Genomic DNA, 19,941 nt, shown 5'->3' with positions numbered 1-19,941 from the left:
TTACACTTTGTGTGTGCAGGTCCATGGTATATGTGCATGTATGCATAGGTGTGTGAGAGAGGAAAAGCTGGGAGAGGAAAGGGGGTCAAAAAAGAGACGAGATAATACGGGGAAATAGAAATTTGAGCTGTTTTTAAAAAAATACAACATCTTGTCATCATGTCATTTTTTACATTTGTTTTTGATTTACAATATATATTTGTGTTACCTTATTTCTGTTGACATGTAGTCAATCAATCAATATCTCACATTGCGCTACTTCATGGTTTAAGTCTGACAGGATGTTATTTTTTTAAGAAAATCTTTGGATGTTCTCAACAAAAATGGATTTCAGCTGAAGTAAATCCATCCACTGAGGGAATCTAACATTTCCACCACTTCTTCCACTGTCTTCCTCCCTCCCATTACACCAGTCTGCCTCCTCCTTTCATCTACCTCGCTTCTTCCTCCTCTTCTCCTTCACCCTCCTTCCTCCTCCTCCTCCTCTCCTTGCCGCCCTCCTCCACGCTTCTGCTTATCACTTAACATTGTTTACTCAAAGCAGCACCAACAAAAGAGACTGAAAAGTGAACTGAAGGACTGCATTAGAGGTGGGTTGTGATATGGGCAGTGTTGTGTTTCATACAGGTCTCATCTTCGTCACATTCATATGTTAAGCAATTTGGCATTTCTAGTCTGTGGCAGCTGCTGACAGAAAGATGTGCAGCCGCTCAATGCTTGCAGATGTTCGGCATATCAAAATAAATAAATAAATAAATAAAATAAAAAAAGATTCAAATGCTTTTATTCCCGTAGAAAGAAAAAAATAGCACAAAGTGAATAATTACTTCTGTCATTCAAACGCATGCCTACTTTTAGCCGTTCAAGTCTCTCTGATTTATTGAGAAAAAGGCAAAAAAATAAAAAATCAATAAATCAGTGCTAGATAAAACATCCATATGGGTCTAACTCCACATTTAGTCATATAAAGAGATGCTATTTATATATGAAGCTACATTTCGGAGCTCTGTTAGAAGTCAGTCTAAAGCCCGCTAATTGAAGGCAATTAGCAATCCTGAAATTTCTTTTCTTCAGAGAAATAAAATAAAACAAAAACGTTAAGGCAACTTTTTATGCGCAAAATAAGTAAAGGTGGAACAGGTCGGAAACAACGCGTCACGCATTCGGAAGAATTCCTGACGGGAAAAAACTAAAACTTTAAAGCCAACACTTTCCCTCTTGTGGATCAAAGGAGCGACGAGCGCAGATAATAACAGCGTCTTCTTATTCTACCACTGACCTGTAAGAAGATGCAGAAAGAAAAGGAGAAGAAAAAACAACAACTCTGTACTTACCGACTGCGGTGTTTAAAAGTTTCCTGTGAGCACTGGACAGCTGAGTGTGACAGCTGAGCGGTGGACTGCAGAGATGCTGTACCTGCCTCGCAGCGAATCCCACGGAGGAAGAAATGATATGCACACTTTTAGTCCCTCCCTCAGTCCTACGGTGATCCTCTCCAAATCCCATTTTTCCTCTGTATGTAGTCTTTGGACTTCACATGTGGTTCGCATGCAGCCAGAGTAGGTGTAAACTTGTAGAGAGGCTGTGCTGCCATGTGTAGCTTTCCTCTATTTTCAGTCAGCTTGTGTTTCAAAAGCTTATAATATCTATATTCTCTTTCAGTAAATATAATAGTGTATTTATTTTTTTTTAGCTAAATTAGATTTAGGTTTGTTTATTTCCTTTTTTTTTTTTTGGTTTGTTTGTTCCTCTTCCTCTGTCAGAGTCATGGCAGGGGGGAAACAGCAGGGAGGCAAAAAACAAAGGTTTTGACTATGATTGCAACTGTTGACTTTCCTGTAATGTTGTCCTCTGACACCGTTATTTGTCTGACAAATGAAATTTCTTTCTCTCTCTCTCTTTAAAACAACAATCTCAGATGTCTGAGCATGTGTGTCAAGCAGCAATTTTACATCCTTGTATTGTCGGTATAACCTGGCACAGTATCCCAGACTTCTCAGATCTGGCATCAACCTAGGCTGAAATTACCTTTTAAAGGAAACTGTGGCTGTCAGATCAATTTGTCTTAGCAGAAAGCACCTGCATATTTATTTACTGTACATCACTGACCATCATATCATTCTCCAACCTTTAACTGCAAGCATCGGCCGGTGCATGCGGGACACTGATTAAAGCTATGGTAGAAACACTGACTGCTCTTCTGTGAAATGAGAAGCCCCCCCTTCCCCGACTACAAGGCAAAATCTACATCCACCTGTTCTGATAGAGGATAGTGATAACTAATTGAGAGTGCGGAGTCTTATCTGTCTATTTGCTTATTCATTGCTGCATTTGTTTGCTTATTTCCACGCTGGAAACTCACAAGCTTTCCACTGCATTGCTCCCTAACAGCATGAAGCGCCAGCCCCCCGGCTGCTTCTTCTCCCCTCTTCTCTCTCTCTATCAGCTCAGCACTCAACACTTGCGAGGCATCTGAAACACCTTGTGGCTCCATGATAATAGCGTGACCCCAGTGCCGCATTTGTTTGAATTAGAAAGTGCACGGTCCAAACCTCCTGACAACCACTGCTCTTACCAGTAAATCTTAAGTCTGGGGGGTAAAGTGTGTGTGTGTGTGTGTGTGTGTGTGTGTGTGTGTGTGTGTGTGTGTGTGTGTGTGTGTGTGTGTGTCTGTGTATGAGTGAGTGAAGAGCTGTGGGGATGTGGGGTGGGGGTCAAGTCCAAGGTGAGAGGCGTGAAGAAGTACCATAAGGGGCTTTCTCAAGACCTCATCTGAATCCCTTGGTGTTCTCAGGGCCTCAGCACTCTGGGCCCCCAGGGGACACAGATGGGCAACACGTCGAGGGCAAAAGGCGAGGGTATGACTTATTGCCATGTGGAGAGAAAAAGCACGAGACGCGCCCCCGTGATGAAACCAAATTGAATAAAAGCAGGGGTGAATGAGATCCAGATCTTCAGCCGATGCCCTGGCAATGCTGTTTCAATTAGCCGGCTCACCAGTTCAAAGGCGAGGCCCCAGATACACTTCTGCTCTGCATGAAGCTACTATCATCACTTTGCCCCTTGCCTTTCACCTCCCCATTACGGTGCCATCTTTTTCCGCTCAGAGCCTCAGCCTGTCTGCTGGCTGTGCTCATGTTTTACATTAAACAGATAGTGAACGCCTTGCCATCTCAGTCGGTGAAAACCATCAGTCAAACAACCTGCAGGATTTTACGACCTTTACAATCACTCTCTTGGTTTGAACTGCATCTGCATCAGCTCTGAATTAAACTTATGTTGGGTTATTTTACCAGAAGAACAATGTTTAATACATTTTTTTCATGTTTTTCTTTTATCTAAAACCACGTGAACTTAAGGTCATGATAGCATTATGTACAGCCCATATTGATACACAACCCCTTATATAAAATATGGTAATATTTATACTGAAATTACACTGTTCTAAAGCATCACTTTAACTACGTTTTTCCTTTTAGCTGCGATATATAGGAATATTCATCATCCTTCTTGTTTTCTTGATGGTTTCCTGTCAGCTCACTGCTCAAACGCTGCAGCCGTTTGTCCTCCACTGGTACCCCACATCTTGTTGAGCAGCTCCAGACTGTGAATCCTTTTGTCTCATTTTCTCAATTTGGATCTTCCAAAGATAGCACTGACAGGTGATATTAATGGTCTTTTATTAGCATCGTCCTGATTGCTACAGATTTTTTGGAAGCGCAAGATAAAAAGAGCGAGGGAGGAGAACAAAAAAGAAGGAGAGAGACAGACAGAGAGGGAGAATATGGAAGTCCTCCACCCACCACTTCTCACAGGAGATCGCCTCTCTTTGATAGCCTGCCCGAATCTGTTCCCCCCATAGAAACTGCCCTGCAGATGTTGTTGCTGTATGTCAACTACAAAGAAGGAGCCCTTTATGAGAGGAACATCTATTTTGGGCCTCAGTGTTTCCGAGCTGTGGTGCTCAGCGAGAGAAGTGCAGGCCTAATCTTTCTGCTGTTGAAAACTCTGTTTTATTCTCTGCCCATGATATTTTTAGATTAAAGCGCAGTTCTAATGAATAAAGTAAGAATGTAATGTTTTATGACAGTATCAATATGCCATCACTGTGGTGGACTTGGGCCTAGAACAGCCTACGTTGCTATTGGCATCAGCAGACAGAAAAAGGGGTGTGGGGGGGGGCACATGGGACAGTAACCTCAGTGAAATCACGAATGTGGAGAAGCCTTTGTTTCGGGCCTGACTATACTCGTTTAGAAGCGCTTGTGGCTCAGATTTTCATCTTCAGCCACAGAACCGTGACTTTGTTGCACTGTTGACTGCAAGGCAAAGGTCTCGGGGGCAATATTAGCTCTTGATATTATTTTTAATTAAGGCACCAATCCTTCAGCCAAGTTGTCCAAACAGTTCTAAATAGGCTCTGTAAATCAGACAAACATCCTCAATATTTGATGGGTTGAGAGTGTGCACTATAGCCTCCAGATGGTTTGTGTTTCTCAAGCGTTTCACGAGGGATGGTACGGGACAGCAATCTTCTGTTCGAGTGTGCCTCTTGACAGAGAAGTTCCTCCAAATCACATGCTGAGTCGCTGGACTTCTGCCTAGGTCTTCTCTCTCTCTCCCTCTCATGCTCTCTTTCCCCGCTGGTCTTCTGACTCCTCTGTGTGTGGATTTATCTGTAAGCTATGTGTGTGCACGAACTGTAGCTCTTGCTTTTTTGCCAGTCAATACTTTGTTTAATTAATTCCATAACAAGCTGATTCGTGCTGAAGCTAACACTATGCATTTGGTCTTTTACCCCCCCCCAAAAAAAGGCCAGCACAGCTCACGATATCAGGATATCGAGCAGTTGTGTGTGTCATAGTCAAAGCTGTTCAAAGCTAATGCATTCTTTGATAAGTGCAAATGTAATGGTGCTTAGGAAAAACAAATCAAAACACTGATGTTTTACACTAAAAGAAAAAAAAAAGATGGGAGTGTAGTAAGATGAAAGGCAAGCAGTCTGAAGATGTAGGGAGAGGACTAGATGCGCAGTCCAACTTTCACTGGTTGATAAGCTGCTGGCCTGGCGCCAAAATCCCCATCCCTACCCCCCTCAAAAACACACATACTCACACACACATGTTCAAACACCCCACCCAGTGGTGAGCACTGACCCTCACCAGCACCACCACACCAACGCACACACACATACACGCAGCACCACCACTCCAGTGGCGTCTCCAGCTCGCTATCCCTCTTCATTAGTGTCCCAGAACGAGATGCTTGTCATGTAATTAACAGAGGTTTTCTGAATGCCTGCGTAACGCACGCTCTCATTAGGACAGCGAAAGAAAGGGCTGGAGCGAGAGAGGAGAGGTGGAGAGGCAGGCCTGGGAGGCACGTAGAGGGAGAGCAATCAGGGGAGACAGATGGGGAGAGAGACGGACAGAAGGACAGGGAGAACATACGGGGGATAACGTGTTTAGAGCAGCAAGAAAAACAGTGACTTACATGTCGAGGGGCAAGGTTTCTGACTTTCAGCGTGCCAGCTAGGGACACAACTGACCATTACTGGGATCTGGACTAAATTATAACGACTTACCTCAGTCAACTGCTATTCTCGTTAATATTCAAAAAGTCTTCTAGAGGTCGTTTAAGCCAAGCCCTCCTCGGTTTTCTCTCAGGGTCATCCTATTTAAATGTGATGTAAAACGAAATAGATAAGTTGAGTATGAATAATGAGTATAAGTGTAAAGGGAAAGTTACCTTAGCTGTGGAAAAACATGTAATTGTGCTTATGTTTGAATGACTATCAGCCCTGATGACCTGTCCTCGGTCTCTATGATAGCCGAGATAGGCTCCAGCCCACTTATTAGTCAAAGAAACAGATAAATACTGCTGTATATTTCCCAGCACCTAACATTTAGCAGAAGACTGCAGAAAGTCTTGTTGAAGCTATGCCAGGTATAAAGCAAAATTGTACATGTGTCATCCGGAACAGTTGGTTCTCTGGTGGATACTGTACCTGTGTGACCTGAGTTTTCTTCATCTGACACAGGTGGAGCCAGCTTAGAGGCCTATTGTATACGCTTAGGCTGGCATCACAGTACTTAAGCGCAATTATAGTTCATGGAAGGCTAGGCCCTCGAATTTGGAATAAGGAAAACACACAATACAACCTACTAATCCATAATTGGATTAGAGCAACATCTTTTAGCATGTGCACAAAAGCATCTGATGTACAGGGAGTGCAGAATTATTAGGCAAGTTGTATTTTTGAGGAATAATTTTATTATTGAACAACAACCATGTTCTCAATGAACCCAAAAAACTCATTAATATCAAAGCTGAATGTTTTGGAAGTAGTTTTTAGTTTGTTTTAGTTTTAGCTATTTTAGGGGACATCTGTGTGTGCAGGTGACTATTACTGTGCATAATTATTAGGCAACTTAACAAAAAACAAATATATACCCATTTCAATTATTTATTTTACCAGTGAAACCAATATAACATCTCCACATTCACAAATATACATTTCTGACATTCAAAAAAAACAAAACAGAAACAAATCAGAGACCAATATAGCCACCTTTCTTTGCAAGGACACTCAAAAGCCTGCCATCCATGGATTCTGTCAGTGTTTTGATCTGTTCACCATCAACATTGCGTGCAGCAGCAACCACAGCCTCCCAGACACTGTTCAGAGAGGTGTACTGTTTTCCCTCCTTGTAAATCTCACATTTGATGATGGACCACAGGTTCTCAATGGGGTTCAGATCAGGTGAACAAGGAGGCCATGTCATTAGTTTTTCTTCTTTATACCCTTTCTTGCCAGCCACGCTGTGGAGTACTTGGACGCGTGTGATGGAGCATTGTCCTGCATGAAAATCATGTTTTTCTTGAAGGATGCAGACTTCTTCCTGTACCACTGCTTGAAGAAGGTGTCTTCCAGAAACTGGCAGTAGGACTGGGAGTTGAGCTTGACTCCATCCTCAACCCGAAAAGGCCCCACAAGCTCATCTTTGATGATACCAGCCCAAACCAGTACTCCACCTCCACCTTGCTGGCGTCTGAGTCGGACTGGAGCTCTCTGCCCTTTACCAATCCAGCCACGGGCCCATCCATCTGGCCCATCAAGACTCACTCTCATTTCATCAGTCCATAAAACCTTAGAAAAATCAGTCTTGAGATATTTCTTGGCCCAGTCTTGACGTTTCAGCTTGTGTGTCTTGTTCAGTGGTGGTCGTCTTTCAGCCTTTCTTACCTTGGCCATGTCTCTGAGTATTGCACACCTTGTGCTTTTGGGCACTCCAGTGATGTTGCAGCTCTGAAATATGGCCAAACTGGTGGCAAGTGGCATCTTGGCAGCTGCACGCTTGACTTTTCTCAGTTCATGGGCAGTTATTTTGCGCCTTGGTTTTCCACACGCTTCTTGCGACCCTGTTGACCATTTTGAATGAAACGCTTGATTGTTCGATGATCACGCTTCAGAAGCTTTGCAATTTTAAGACTGCTGCATCCCTCTGCAAGATATCTCACTATTTTTGACTTTTCTGAGCCTGTCAAGTCCTTCTTTTGACCCATTTTGCCAAAGGAAAGGAAGTTGCCTAATAATTATGCACACCTGATATAGGGTGTTGATGTCATTAGACCACACCCCTTCTCATTACAGAGATGCACATCACCTAATATGCTTAATTGGTAGTAGGCTTTCGAGCCTATACAGCTTGGAGTAAGACAACATGCATGAAGAGGATGATGTGGACAAAATACTCATTTGCCTAATAATTCTGCACTCCCTGTATTAACACTTCTTTAAGTGTCCAGCACACTTAAAATGTAGTGATCACATGAAAGTTCATGGAGATGCCCAGTAATGTGTTCCATGAAAGATTTCCTTCACTGCTATTCCTCTGAGGAGAGCATTGAGTAAGGATAAGGCTCTTGCCGAGTGCATAAGGATGCCCTATGGGTGCCCTGATAGCATCACACAGCTGATGAGAGAAACACTGTTTACAGACTTTTGTGTCACGTAATAAATAATAATAAGACAACATAAGTGGGGGTGTGCACTAATAAAATACATATTCACCCTCTTTTAGCCTTATTCAATGCTACAGTTCAAAGCCTTTTGAAAAAGAGTTTGGCTATCTCGAAGAAGGGTTTTAATCTAAGTCCTCGGTAAGAGAGGTAAACCCCACGTAGGTGACCAGAAAGCACTGGCCTGTTTTGTGAGCTGTTTCTAAATACAAATAAGAGGCAAGGAATTAGCAAAACATCAGCAAAGACAATTACAGCCTGCTAACCAAAGCAGTGGAACATCATTGCACATAGTCTGTTGTGAGGCAAATGTTCTTAAAATTTGTTCAAATTTGTTCTCATATTTTATTAACTGTGCCTGACTCGGGGGTGGGGGGTGTACTGAACATAAATGAAGGAAAGGAACTGTTTGTGAAACCTCAGAGAAGGTCTGACAAGTATTTTCAGCAGCTGTAGCTATGTTCACTGGTGCCATGATTTTTGTCTCTTCATGCTACAACAGTGGAGTGTAAAGTGTATTAATACGATGCCAATTGCAATTACAGTTATTAAATGTATGTCTGTGAGAATAAAAGGGATTTGAGTGTGTTTTTGAATGTAGACTCAGTTGTAACTGACCTCAGGTCAGCAGACAGCTTATTTCAAAGAACAGGACCACAGTAACCCTCAGCACACTCAGATATATTTCTGGGAACAGTTAAACAGGCTTATACACTGAACCATTCAGAGATATACTGAAGGGCCAAATCATTGAGACCTTTCTGAACTAATCAAAGGATTTTAAAGGTAATTCTTTATTGAACTAGGAGCCAATGAAATGTCCTCAGTACTGGGGTAATATGTTCAAATTTCCACGTATGAGTGACTCTGCTTCATTCTAAATATGCTGGCAATCCATGGACCAAGAGCCAGGCTGAGAAAAGAATGCTCTAACTTTTGACATATATTTTTCTACGTGACAAAAAGCTGTTCTGGCGACTTTATTAATATGATCATCAAAACAAAAATCACCACCCATGCTTCCTTACTGTGTTGGAAATAATTATGATATATATGAAAAAATATTTCTGTCTTGGCTAAAGGTCTAAAACGTTTCTAGTCAACCAGCAGTTAGTGTCATCAAAATGATAGGTACAACCGTATATCATCCGCATAAGAGTGAAAGGAGATGTTTGTATTTATTACAGTACCAAGCAATAGCTTGTTAAAGTTAAAGAGCAATGAACCCAGAGCAGACCCTTGAGGAACACCTGTTCTATTTGCGCAGTTCTAAAACTACTTATTGAAACATAAAAACCGCTGCCCTTTAGGTATGAAAGCGGTCGAGAACCTGACTGAATCATGAAGCCTTTGAATTAAAATGTCAAGATCAGCAGAGTCGAAGGCAACAGTGAGATCAAGCAGAACTCAGAATGAAACTCTGTGAATCACTGTTGCTCTTCAGGTCACTGATGACTTTGGTAAGAGCTGTTCCAGTTCTATGATTTGTTACGAAACCATACTGGTATTCATACATACTGTCAGTTCAAAAATATTCCTTCTATATTTTAAAAACTTTTAAAAGAATTGGTCTGAGGAAATAACGATTAGAAATATATCTGTAATTATTGATTACCATTGGATCAAAGTGTATGATTGCAGCACAGTTACAAGAACCAGGAAAATTGCCTGTCTGTAAAAAACTAATGATAATATTTATTACTAATGTTAATAATGATTATCTTAATATGAGAACATGGTTTGGAATTTGGTGCTCAGTGCTACCAGAAATAAACACAGACAGATTACACATTTTTCCTCTGATAACTTGAGATTTGCACATTCCTCCTGAGCTGTTTATGAGTGCAACACTAAGCGTTGCATATTAGTGTATATCAAGGCAAAGCAACCCAATCAGGGATATGAGACCATCAACCAGCTTCCATCTGATTTAAGAGGAAAGCTGTGACATAGGAAGCCTCACATTATGCTGTATCATAGTGCTGTGTTACAATGGGCAAGGCCGTGAAGCCATGTTAGGGGTCATGATGGCTTTCAAAGCGTCCCTGAAATGTTGTCGCCAGCCCATGAAAAACAACCTGGGCTTAGTCACCAAAGGAAATGTCATGTTTCAGATAACCACTTTTTTAATCTTCTTCCATCTGTTAGGTTAGGGAGGTCTTGAGTCTATATTGAGTCTGCAAAACCTACCTATGTATTTTGTGGCCACGTTTTGACCACAAAATACTCATTAGAGTCTTAATACTGATAATAATGCAGCCACGGGTAGCATTGCTGTTTTGTTCAGCATATATTTAGCCGGTGATGGGCTGTGGAGTAGCCTGCAGAGGAGGGGTTATCAGGGTGATGAGAGCAAAGAAGGAGCTGCTTTTCAGTGGCTCGTTTTCAAGGGGTTCTGTGCTGTGTTTTCAGTCCTTCCCTGAATGTGTGATGTAAATCATAAACACAGGTGTCATTAATTCTCTCAATTAAAACAAAACTGAAAAAAACTTGCTAATTGCACCAAGTTCCTTGTATGCAACAGGTAAGCAAACGTGTGATCCCAGCAAATTTCACTTTTTAGTGACTATTTCCAGAAAAAACGAGGGTTTTACAGGGAAGTCTTTCATCTCAACTGGGGTCGTCTCTTATCCACTTTCACTCTCTCAGTCCTGCACACTTAGTCTCTCTCTCTATCTGAGGCCTCTTATTCTCTGACCCATCGCTTTTCACAGCTGTCTGGCAGGTTGGTGTTTCTTTGTTTCTCCCATTTCCAACTGCCAGACGCCACCGCTCACCCTCACCTCACTCATTCCTACTCCCACTTCCAACTCTTACTGTGCAGAAAAAGGGGGCTATTTTTAGAGCACCGTTGACAGTTTAAGGATATCCATATTGTGCCCTGGATTTTAAGTGAGGAAACAGGCTGTTTCTCTTTTGCCCCCCCTCACTTCCATTCATTTCCTTCTCTGCATCCTCTCTTTCCATCCCAGTTACCCCTCTCTGCAAAACGCCCTCGAACCAACACACTTTCTTTTTCTCTCGCCCTCTCTGTAACCAATTGTCAACATCAACACCATTACCGCTCTCTCACCTCTCTCCTCACACCTACACCGTTCTCTCGTTTTCTCGTCTTGGTTTGTGCTCTTCCTAGCAGTGAGCTTTTTTTTTTCCCTCTGCATGTAAACTGGGCCTGTCATCTTCAGACTTTTCAAGCCACTCTGCTGTCTGTATGTTGAGTGAAGACACTTTCAGAATTAATACTAGCTACTTGTATATGCCAGTTTTGCCACGTTGTGAAGAATTTTAGCTAAAACTACAAACTAGATACAAGAATACACCTCAGTTCACCTACCTAGAAACCTCTGGAAAGTATAATTCTTTGTAACATCAGGGACTAACATGCCAGTGCTAGCAGCGCAGAAATACAGGTTGTGTGGTTGACCTTCTGGTATATTTGTTTTTTTTGGCAATGCTTAAATCAAATCTTTGTGATTTATACAGAAAAAGTTTCAAACACAAGTCTGCCTCTGCTCATGTGTGGAGGTCTCCTCTCCTCGCACTTGTTTCACGGCTCAACTGCGCCCTCTGTAGTGTCTCTGAAATGCAGCCACAGTAACCTGTCTTTTTTCCCCCCTTTTTTCTTTTTTAGCCGTAGCAAGACACAAGCCACAAGTCTGTTTGGATTTAAATCAAAAAAGAAAAAAGAGTCAAATTTTAGTGAAACTAATGTGAAATAAAAAAAAAAAAAAAAAAAAAAAAAATCTGCACTTTCTCAGAGATTACCTGACACACAACTTGAATGCTATCGTAGTGCTGGCATAGCCACCTACTGATTCTGCGCCTCTCACCAGCTGTCTCAAATAGCCCTCTCCATATGTTAACACTTTACGCCCCAGATACCCACGATGACAGCGTCGCTCTGTCTCTTTAAGGCTTACATGGAATGCTGTGGTTTTGCCTAGGCGTTTGGGGTAGTGCCCTCACCAACACGTAAACACAACCCTGAAAGTAGCTCTGACTCATTCTCCCTGCGTCCTTTTTCATTCTTAGATGCTTCTTCTGGCTTTTCTGTCAGTGTGAGGATTCTTCCCGTGCCTTCACTCTGCTTCTCTCCTGTATTTAGAAGGAAACGACCTGGAAACGACATTATCGATACATAATACACTCAAGGGTTATTTTATTTATTTTTGATTTCATGTGGTTATTTGTGTCATGGCTGGAAAGGGAGGAGACTGTTGTTATCTTTGGCCTCAATAACCCCACAAGTTCTGTTTTTTAAGCTTCAAATAGTCCAGAACAGGAATGTCTTATCTTGCAGATGTCAATGTCTTTTTTTTTTTATCTGTGCTAACACATTTATATAAAATACTGCCTTTAGATAAAAGACATTTAAAAGAAAATCAATATGAAAAAAGTTATTAAACCAGGGATAGATGTTCCTTTAATAACAAATCACATCAGTTTATTTAGAAGATTTCGCCCTTCCTGTCTCCTATGATGAGCAAGACTTTACCAGAGTGATCAAGAAGCCGTCACAAACTTGAGCTACAGAGCCCCCAAGTGGTAAGAGTTTGCACTGCCTTCCCCTGTAAATAGGATCAATAGGCAGGCTCCCTTTATTAGATCCAGATTTGACCGTCTGAAGCCACAGATGAATGATTTTTGTAGTCTGGTGAGCAGCCCACATCGAGTTCAGCCTGTCAGACATGTCTGGGGGGACGTGGGGGAGGAACGAGAGAGACCTGGGCCTCAAAGCATTGAGAATGCGGGACAGGGGTAAACCCTAAACCTGAGAGCTCAGCTCGGACTAGCAGCCTTCCAGGGAACAACACTTTTCTTATTGAGCTAGTGGGCCAGACCCAAATGAGAGGTGACAGCATATTCATTTCACTCAGTGTTTTTCTTTAAGGGGTTTTTAAAATGCTGCTGAATGATGAGTGGTCACAGGATTTATAGTTCAGGGGATGATTTAGGCTTTCTAAATGGCACTGCTTTCCTCCTGCTCTCACTCTCCCAACTGTTTTTTTTTTTTTCCACAGGAGCAGTCATTTTCAGGGGCTTTATTTCAGCCTCGTGTTGTTCGTGTAGGGATGACTCCCCCCTTGGCAAGTGAGACTGATTTAAAATGTAAAGCGAGCACCTTGGTTTCCCATGTCCTGTCTGAACTATAGAGGCAGGGTGTGCCGACACTTACGGCTGAACTGGCATGGGATAGGTGGTCTGGAAGACCGGTGTGTATGAGGTCGTGAATTCAGAGCAATTTGTGGTGTTGGGAAAAGCAATTATGTGGACAAGGTGTCTCACAATAAGACACCGACCACTCTTCTTTTGATTAAACACATACCAGAACACACTGTGTGAAGTGGCAGCGTGCATTTTGTCTCAACACCACTCCCAAGCTCTGGTCTCAGCATTATTCCCGGGAGCGAAAATACCAAGGCTGAACAGGTGGGGGTCAAATAGTTGAAGTATCAGTGCTTTTCTCCGGACCCGACGAAGGGGAAACACATCAAGAGACATCGGGAGGTCGTTAATTTATAGGGACGCTATTACCTTCATAAATGCTTGGCTCATAAAATGACTGCTTTGCTTTAATTTAATACTTCCCCTCTGTAATTATCACTACACACACGCACAGAAGTGGGCTGCTGTCTGCTGTGGACCTACAGAATGCAGCTTTGTGATTGTTTCTTTGTTGTTTTCGCTCCACACTCTGGTGCTGGTTTAGTGTCTTTGCCCTTGCAAGCAACTGAAAAGAAACTTTTACTTTCTCCTTCTTTCAGCTTGATTTATTCGAGAATTTAGAGAAGGTAGATGGTTGAAGTCTTCCTGAAAGAACCTCATCTGTCACTTTTTACATTTTGCCATCTCCTTGCTGTTGTTCAGCGTACTCACACACACAGACATACACACACATACACAAGATACATATAGTGGCTTTCACTCTTTTGAACACGAGCCCAGTGCATAAGCACCGTTCCACGTCTGGATCATAAGTGCCTGGGAGCTTGCGTGAAAACATTTGAGGTTCTGCCCTGCCTTCCCTGGTGCCACACTGCCATTTTCTCTCTCCCCCAGGAGCTACAAAAGAAAGGTTTGGATTGGACCAATAACCTCCATCTTCAGATCATCTCTCAGTAGCCTCTTCAGCTAAATAAATAACTCATTACAGTTCAGAGCGAGGAGCTTCATTTACTCTGAGCGATGCAATCACAGATGTCTGCAGGTTTGCCCGCATCATCTCAAATAAAAGTGTTTCTGTTGTGAATCCCAAGAGAAGAGGCGCTCTCAAATGTTAACATACCAGTGCAGAGCGAGGACTAGCAGTTGACTGCTTGTGGCAAAACTGCTGATGGCAGATTGCTCGGCACCGGCGGCAGAGAGAGGCTACGTCTGCTTGCTTAAGCACACAATGAGATTCTGTTTGCAACATTAGGGCTTAGATGCTAAACAATATTAAAACAAGACACATAAAGCTGCCAGCATGTTTGCCTGGACCATTAGCAGGAGGCATAATGAGCCACATTGCACATTTACTATCAGTCTCAGGGAACCCCCCCAAAAAAACAACAACAGTGAAAAGTGCAAGATAGCGCAACACTATCGGTGTAAAACTGTCCCCCAGTGTTAATATATGACAACTTCTGTTTCCTGTTGTTCACAAAAATTAGATTTCAGTAAATATGGGAGCCATTCAGTGCTGATTTGAGAGTGAACAAAATAAATAAAAGCCTGGGCTTTCTTTGGAGTGAGACAGCTGGATGTTAATAAAACCCTGCACTGTGCAGCATATAGATGCACATATACTCTGTCGTTTTTGTTGTTTCTTTTTTTTTGTCTATTTCTTTTGTGAAAATGTAATAGCTGCCGTTCAAATGTGTTAGAAAACGTCTTCTGCTGTATCCTGAGGAAGGCAACAAAGCAGGCGCATGAATGCCATTTTTTAGTAAAAAGGATGTTGGGATTTCCGCCAATTGTTTCGTGCTGGGAACACTATTATCAGCGTTGTTGTTCTTAATCACTGCATTAGGAAACGGTGCAACAAACAGAAGGTCTAGCCGGTGATGAAAGACGACCTTTTTACCAGATGACCCCATCACTGTAAAAGAATGAGTGAAGGCGCTCGGTAGGCCATATTTTAGCGTTTTAAGACTGTTTTCGGACGCCTGTCATTAAAGGCATGTGTCAGAAAAAAACACAAATGTATTTATTTTCTTGACCTCGTTTTATAGCCTGAAGCAATCCCATCACAGAAGTAGGCTATGAGGCTATGAGGACATTACACCTCTCTGCTCTGACAAGTATGTATGTTACAAAGTATGAGAGGTCTTTAAAAAACCGCATCAGATCCAACATTTCACACTCATTTTAAGCATATCTTATAGGCTCTCGCACGCAACAAGTTACAACCGACTTCTCTGTTTCACTTTGGTTGCCCTGCGTGAAATAGCGACCTTGATGAGGCTATAAAATGCTATGGTTGGGCGACTTTCCTCACCGTGAATTGCCCCCACACCCTTTGGAGGACTCCGGGTCGAAGATGAGGGCAGAAACGTGAAGGAAATGAATTTAGTGAAGCGAGTGGGGTCAGATGCAGGAAAAGGAACTCGTGTTGCTGTTTTATTCCTGCGGGGACTGTCACCGTGAGGACAGAGAGGAACATGAACGGAAAAGCTACTCATGAGAGATAATTGATTATTGATATTAGCATCAGTATTAATACCTGGAGGGTTGCTTGTTTATGTGGCAGAGGGAGATTTCCTCACTAAGTCAGTTTCTTGTGGATAATATTTTTAGGATTGCTCAGTATCTGTCATATAAATTGCTTTATGTTATAATTCCATCCATGAACGAACGTTGTTTACAACTTTATTCTGGACAGGTAACAACAAGTTTGTTGAACACAAAAAAGTGGCTCTGGTTTCTTTTTGAAGTTTGCCCAAATGTGCCATCCCCGCTGATATTTGCCTGCTCGTTGTGATAAATAATAAAGCTGCTCGAAATATCTTTTTTTGCACTTAAAAAAAAAATATCGACACTTTCTTTCAAAAACAGGCTTTATAAATCAGCTTTATGACGCTCTTTCCCTCTCTCTGCTTCTCCCTTATTTCATGGTTCAGTGGCCTCACACCGCCGGGCAAGGGGAGGTTTTTCTCTCTCTGCTCATTGGTCGCGGCTTTTCAATCTCTCTAACTTTTCCATTCATACAGCCGGCGCTCCTTTTTGCCCCTTTCAAAATAACTCACTGTCATCATCATTCGGAAAACGGCTTTGCCTGGACGGGACTAATTATTTAAAATTGGAGGAGTGATTAGCTGCAATCGGAAAAAGGAAAGCAAGAAAGAGAGATCAAGCGTCTGGCACAACAACGACAGGTGAGTGAGGAAAAATAATCCTCAAAATACGGAGTAGTGTAAACTGTGCACAGCGTGGGTGAGAATGCGGGAGGATAATAAATCATTTCTGCTTGTTTTATTGCTTTTATTGATGCCCAGTCACGTCGTAAACGGATGTAGAGTTTGCACCTCAGCGAGAGTGGACGTTTCGGAATGACTCCAAAAGTGAAATGAAACTGCAGCAGCTACATCTTAATAGTTGTGTTAATCTTTGCGTATCGTTGCATCAGACGTTTAATTTTCCCACTTAAGGGTCGAATTATATCGTAAAGCAATAGCGTGATAATCTTTTGTCAAGCCACTTCTTCACAGTCTAACTTTGGGGAAGGTAAGAAAAACAAAATGGAATGCGTATTAGCCGAAAATCAGTTGGCTCTCGTTTGTGATGGATAACAGCAAGGTAAGATGCTTAAAATGTAACACTAGAGGGGTCCCGGCCCACGGGGCTGTCTCGGAGGAAGGTTCACGCCGTTATTCACCAGTCCTCCTCTGCCTAATTGGCTACAGATGCGGTATCCTATGGTCTTTTTACCGCGTAGAAATTGGATGCATTTGGGGAACTTTATGAGGCGAGCTCTGCTTTTGCCCGAAGCAATCGAAAAAAAACCCCCAAACTTCAAAATAAAAGGATTTAAAACCGTGGCACGTTCATATATAATGCACTCTTCCTTGGTCAATTTATCACGAGGCACGAAAAAGAGACTCGAAATTGCGCTGCACATAGAGAGAGTTTGTGTTGCTGTGACTCTGGTATAAACATGTTTTTTTTTTCTTGGATTTTTTTAACAGGTGTTTTCTACAAGATGGCAAAGGCTCGTGATCAGCATCAAAAATACAAACGTGTACAGCAGAAAAAAAATTGATTATCAAAATATGGCCACGACTGCGTGCTTCTAACCACGACACATCGCAGCATAGCTGCTGAACAGGACGACGATGTCCCGTACGCCTTGTTAAAATATGTTAAGCTTTAATGGTGCGTCCTGCAAGTCCATATACATTTATTTGCTTTATCACGTAGCACAAGAGCCATTTCTGGTGCCGTGTGCCGTTGCCTTTCTAATAATTGCAGAGGGAGGGAATGGACTAAAAAACACCGTCCTCTAAGTGCCCTTTCACCCTAGACTTTGTAAGCTGCACTTATTAAAGCGAAAAGTGTTTCAATATGTGGTAAGCTTTAGGGGGAAAACGTGATGGGGGTTGGGATGGGGCCCTCCTTTTTTTTTTTTTTTTTTTTGCTGCCCAACTCCTATTGGGCGACATGAAGTAATCCATCCATGTTAGCAGTAGGTCAGTGGTGTAATTTCCATCTAATGGTGTTTCTGAATGTCAGCTATGGACAGCGGTAATTAAAAGGTACCCGTATCTAATACCGCTGACCACTGGTGAAAAAAAATGAGACCTTTATGAATGAATCCAGCCATTATGCGTGGAGTCTGACGTGCACGGGGGCTATTAAGCAAATTTGACTTTCTCTTTATTATGGTGGAAGTGGTAACCCATGTGTGCACTACGCCGGAGTTCACAAAACACGTGAAAACACGCGGTACTCTGTGGATGTTTGCAGTTCAGCAAGTGTAAATAACGTTTAAAAGAAATAATAAAATAAATAAATAATGGTGAAAGAAATCTTGATAATTGCTTGTCTTCTTTTGCTTTTTCTCAGGGCCCATTGGACACTGAGCACCCTTGGGCCTGTCTCTGTCAAGTAGACATGTTTCAAACTGTCCCTGACACGTCGTCTTACGTCAAGGTAAGACACCACCGTCTCTTGGATCAGGTAATGTTGGAGGGACAATTTGGGGTCCTTTCACTGAAGACTGCGCACAGTGAAATGATAGTGAATGTTAAAACCTTTAGCAAACCACTGTCTTTATTTGTATTTAAAACCGGTGTTTCTACCCCCGCCTGTTGCCAAAATAGGCTTTTTTAATGCTGATTTTATGCGCCTATTTTAATTTTAAATGCTCCTTATTTTTTGTATCATTTTCTCAGTCTGACACCTGTAGCCTGAGTACCTGCCTGTTGCCATTGATAGCCACTTTGTTATTTTGGGGGGCATTTTATTTTTCTTCGCGTGGAAAAAGCCTACATGTTTACACTGTCAAGTCAGTGCTGAAGTGTGGATCTGTGGTCAGTGTGATTTACCAAACTCGACTGAACTTTTTTTTTTCCTCTTTCCTCCAAAAATGCTGCTATTACGGGTCATAAACATGTCTGACGTCACGAACTTCTCTCTCCCTCTCTCTCTGAGTCTCTCTTTCTCTTGGTTCTAAAAATGTAAATAAAGCAAACAGCGCACATCTGGTTTTCACATAAACCTGCATCACGTCACACATGGCTCGGCGTGACTACCTGCAACTGCTACAGCCGCATGTCTGTGGCTGAAACCATTAAGTGTTTCTCTTTATTGCAACGTGTGTGTGTGTATGTAAGACTAGAAGATGTCAACAAGTGTAAGCAAACTTGGGTGGCTGCGTGACGTTCACTCCCAAATCCATCATAATAATCTGCACGGGTCTGATTGCCTGGATTGCGCCTCATTAAAATGAGCCATTGTGCAGCAGCAAAGCTGCTGTAATATCTTCATAATCAAGGTATTTTTTCCACGGGCTTCTTGTTAATGTTTTGAAGACCCGTTCCCTTTTGAATAAGGGCTCCTTTCATCCAGGCACGGCGTTTGTGCCACTGCTGAGCGACCCTGCGTTTCGGGGCTCAGAACAATTCCGGATTTGTTGTGAAAGAATTGAATAGCAGGGAATGTTTAAGGAGAAAATACGCATTTAAAAGAGTCTTTCTGCTCCCTTAAAAATTATATACATATATATATGTATATATATATATATATATATATATATATATATATATATATATATATATATATATATATATATATATATATATATATACATAAGAGGGAGTGAGACATATGAGATCAGTGACGGAGGAAAGTTGATATCTGGAGTTAACTTTCAATTTTGCTAGCCTCTTATAGTTTGCTACAGCCCGGGTTGCTTACGTTTGCTTTAATCTCATTGTTTGTTAAATGACAGTTATTATTCTCCTGTTTGGGTTGAGGGTTAGTCTGTGCCTTGTTTTTTTTTTTGGTGTTTTTTTTTTTTTGCGTGCAAGTCCAGCACTCTCTGGCTCACTCGCACTCAAAGAGATGTTGGTCTGAATGTGGCACGCCTCAATAGAAAATTTAAAAAGAAATATTCCCCATTCAAGCGGATCCACGGCCAAGCATTTGGTTTTGTTTGGTTAAGGCCAGGCGAGACTGGAACTCTCCAATAAAAATAAATCTCAAATTAATTATGGCCTAGAGCGAGGGGCCAGACAGTTCGTGCTTATATGTGCTGCAGACTCCACTTTTTGCCCTCAGTATTTTGACTCGAGCTGTCTTTTAGCCCCAGAGAAGGAATGATCTGAATACAAGTCTGCATTCTAATGAACAGCAACCCCAACAGACTCGCATGGACCGGGACTATTTCTTCGCTGAAATAACACTCTGGGAACAGTTGTGTTTCTCACAACACTCAGT

General features: G+C 42.0%; 2 protein-coding genes across 5 annotated transcripts in view; one reads left to right on the top strand and one right to left on the bottom strand.

The window, feature by feature from the left end:
- Nucleotides 1-1,426, bottom strand: part of ets1 (v-ets avian erythroblastosis virus E26 oncogene homolog 1) — a 35,104-nt gene extending 33,678 nt beyond the window's left edge. Inside the window, exon 1 of the mRNA XM_031743578.2 lies at nt 1,335-1,426. The gene's annotated coding sequence lies outside the window, so the exon portion shown is untranslated. The remainder of the gene's footprint in view (nt 1-1,334) is intronic.
- A 14,768-nt stretch (nt 1,427-16,194) lies between these two features.
- The window catches only part of fli1 (Fli-1 proto-oncogene, ETS transcription factor), a 30,523-nt gene continuing 26,776 nt past the window's right edge, over nt 16,195-19,941 (top strand). For 2 of the 4 annotated variants that reach the window (XM_031743589.2, XM_039597940.1), the window contains exons 1-2: nt 16,195-16,379; nt 18,067-18,153. In XM_031743589.2, coding sequence (XP_031599449.1) covers nt 18,115-18,153 — 39 coding nt within the window. In that variant the 5' untranslated portion in view covers nt 16,195-16,379; nt 18,067-18,114. Of the gene's footprint in view, nt 16,380-16,604; nt 16,729-18,066; nt 18,154-19,941 lie in introns of those variants that run through there. The other 2 variants (XM_031743588.2, XM_039597939.1) reach the window with 2 other exon arrangements.

Source organism: Oreochromis aureus, linkage group 14 (genome assembly GCF_013358895.1).
Source record: "Oreochromis aureus strain Israel breed Guangdong linkage group 14, ZZ_aureus, whole genome shotgun sequence".
Lineage (NCBI taxonomy): Eukaryota > Metazoa > Chordata > Actinopteri > Cichliformes > Cichlidae > Oreochromis > Oreochromis aureus.
This window is presented reverse-complemented; position numbering and strand designations above follow the sequence as displayed.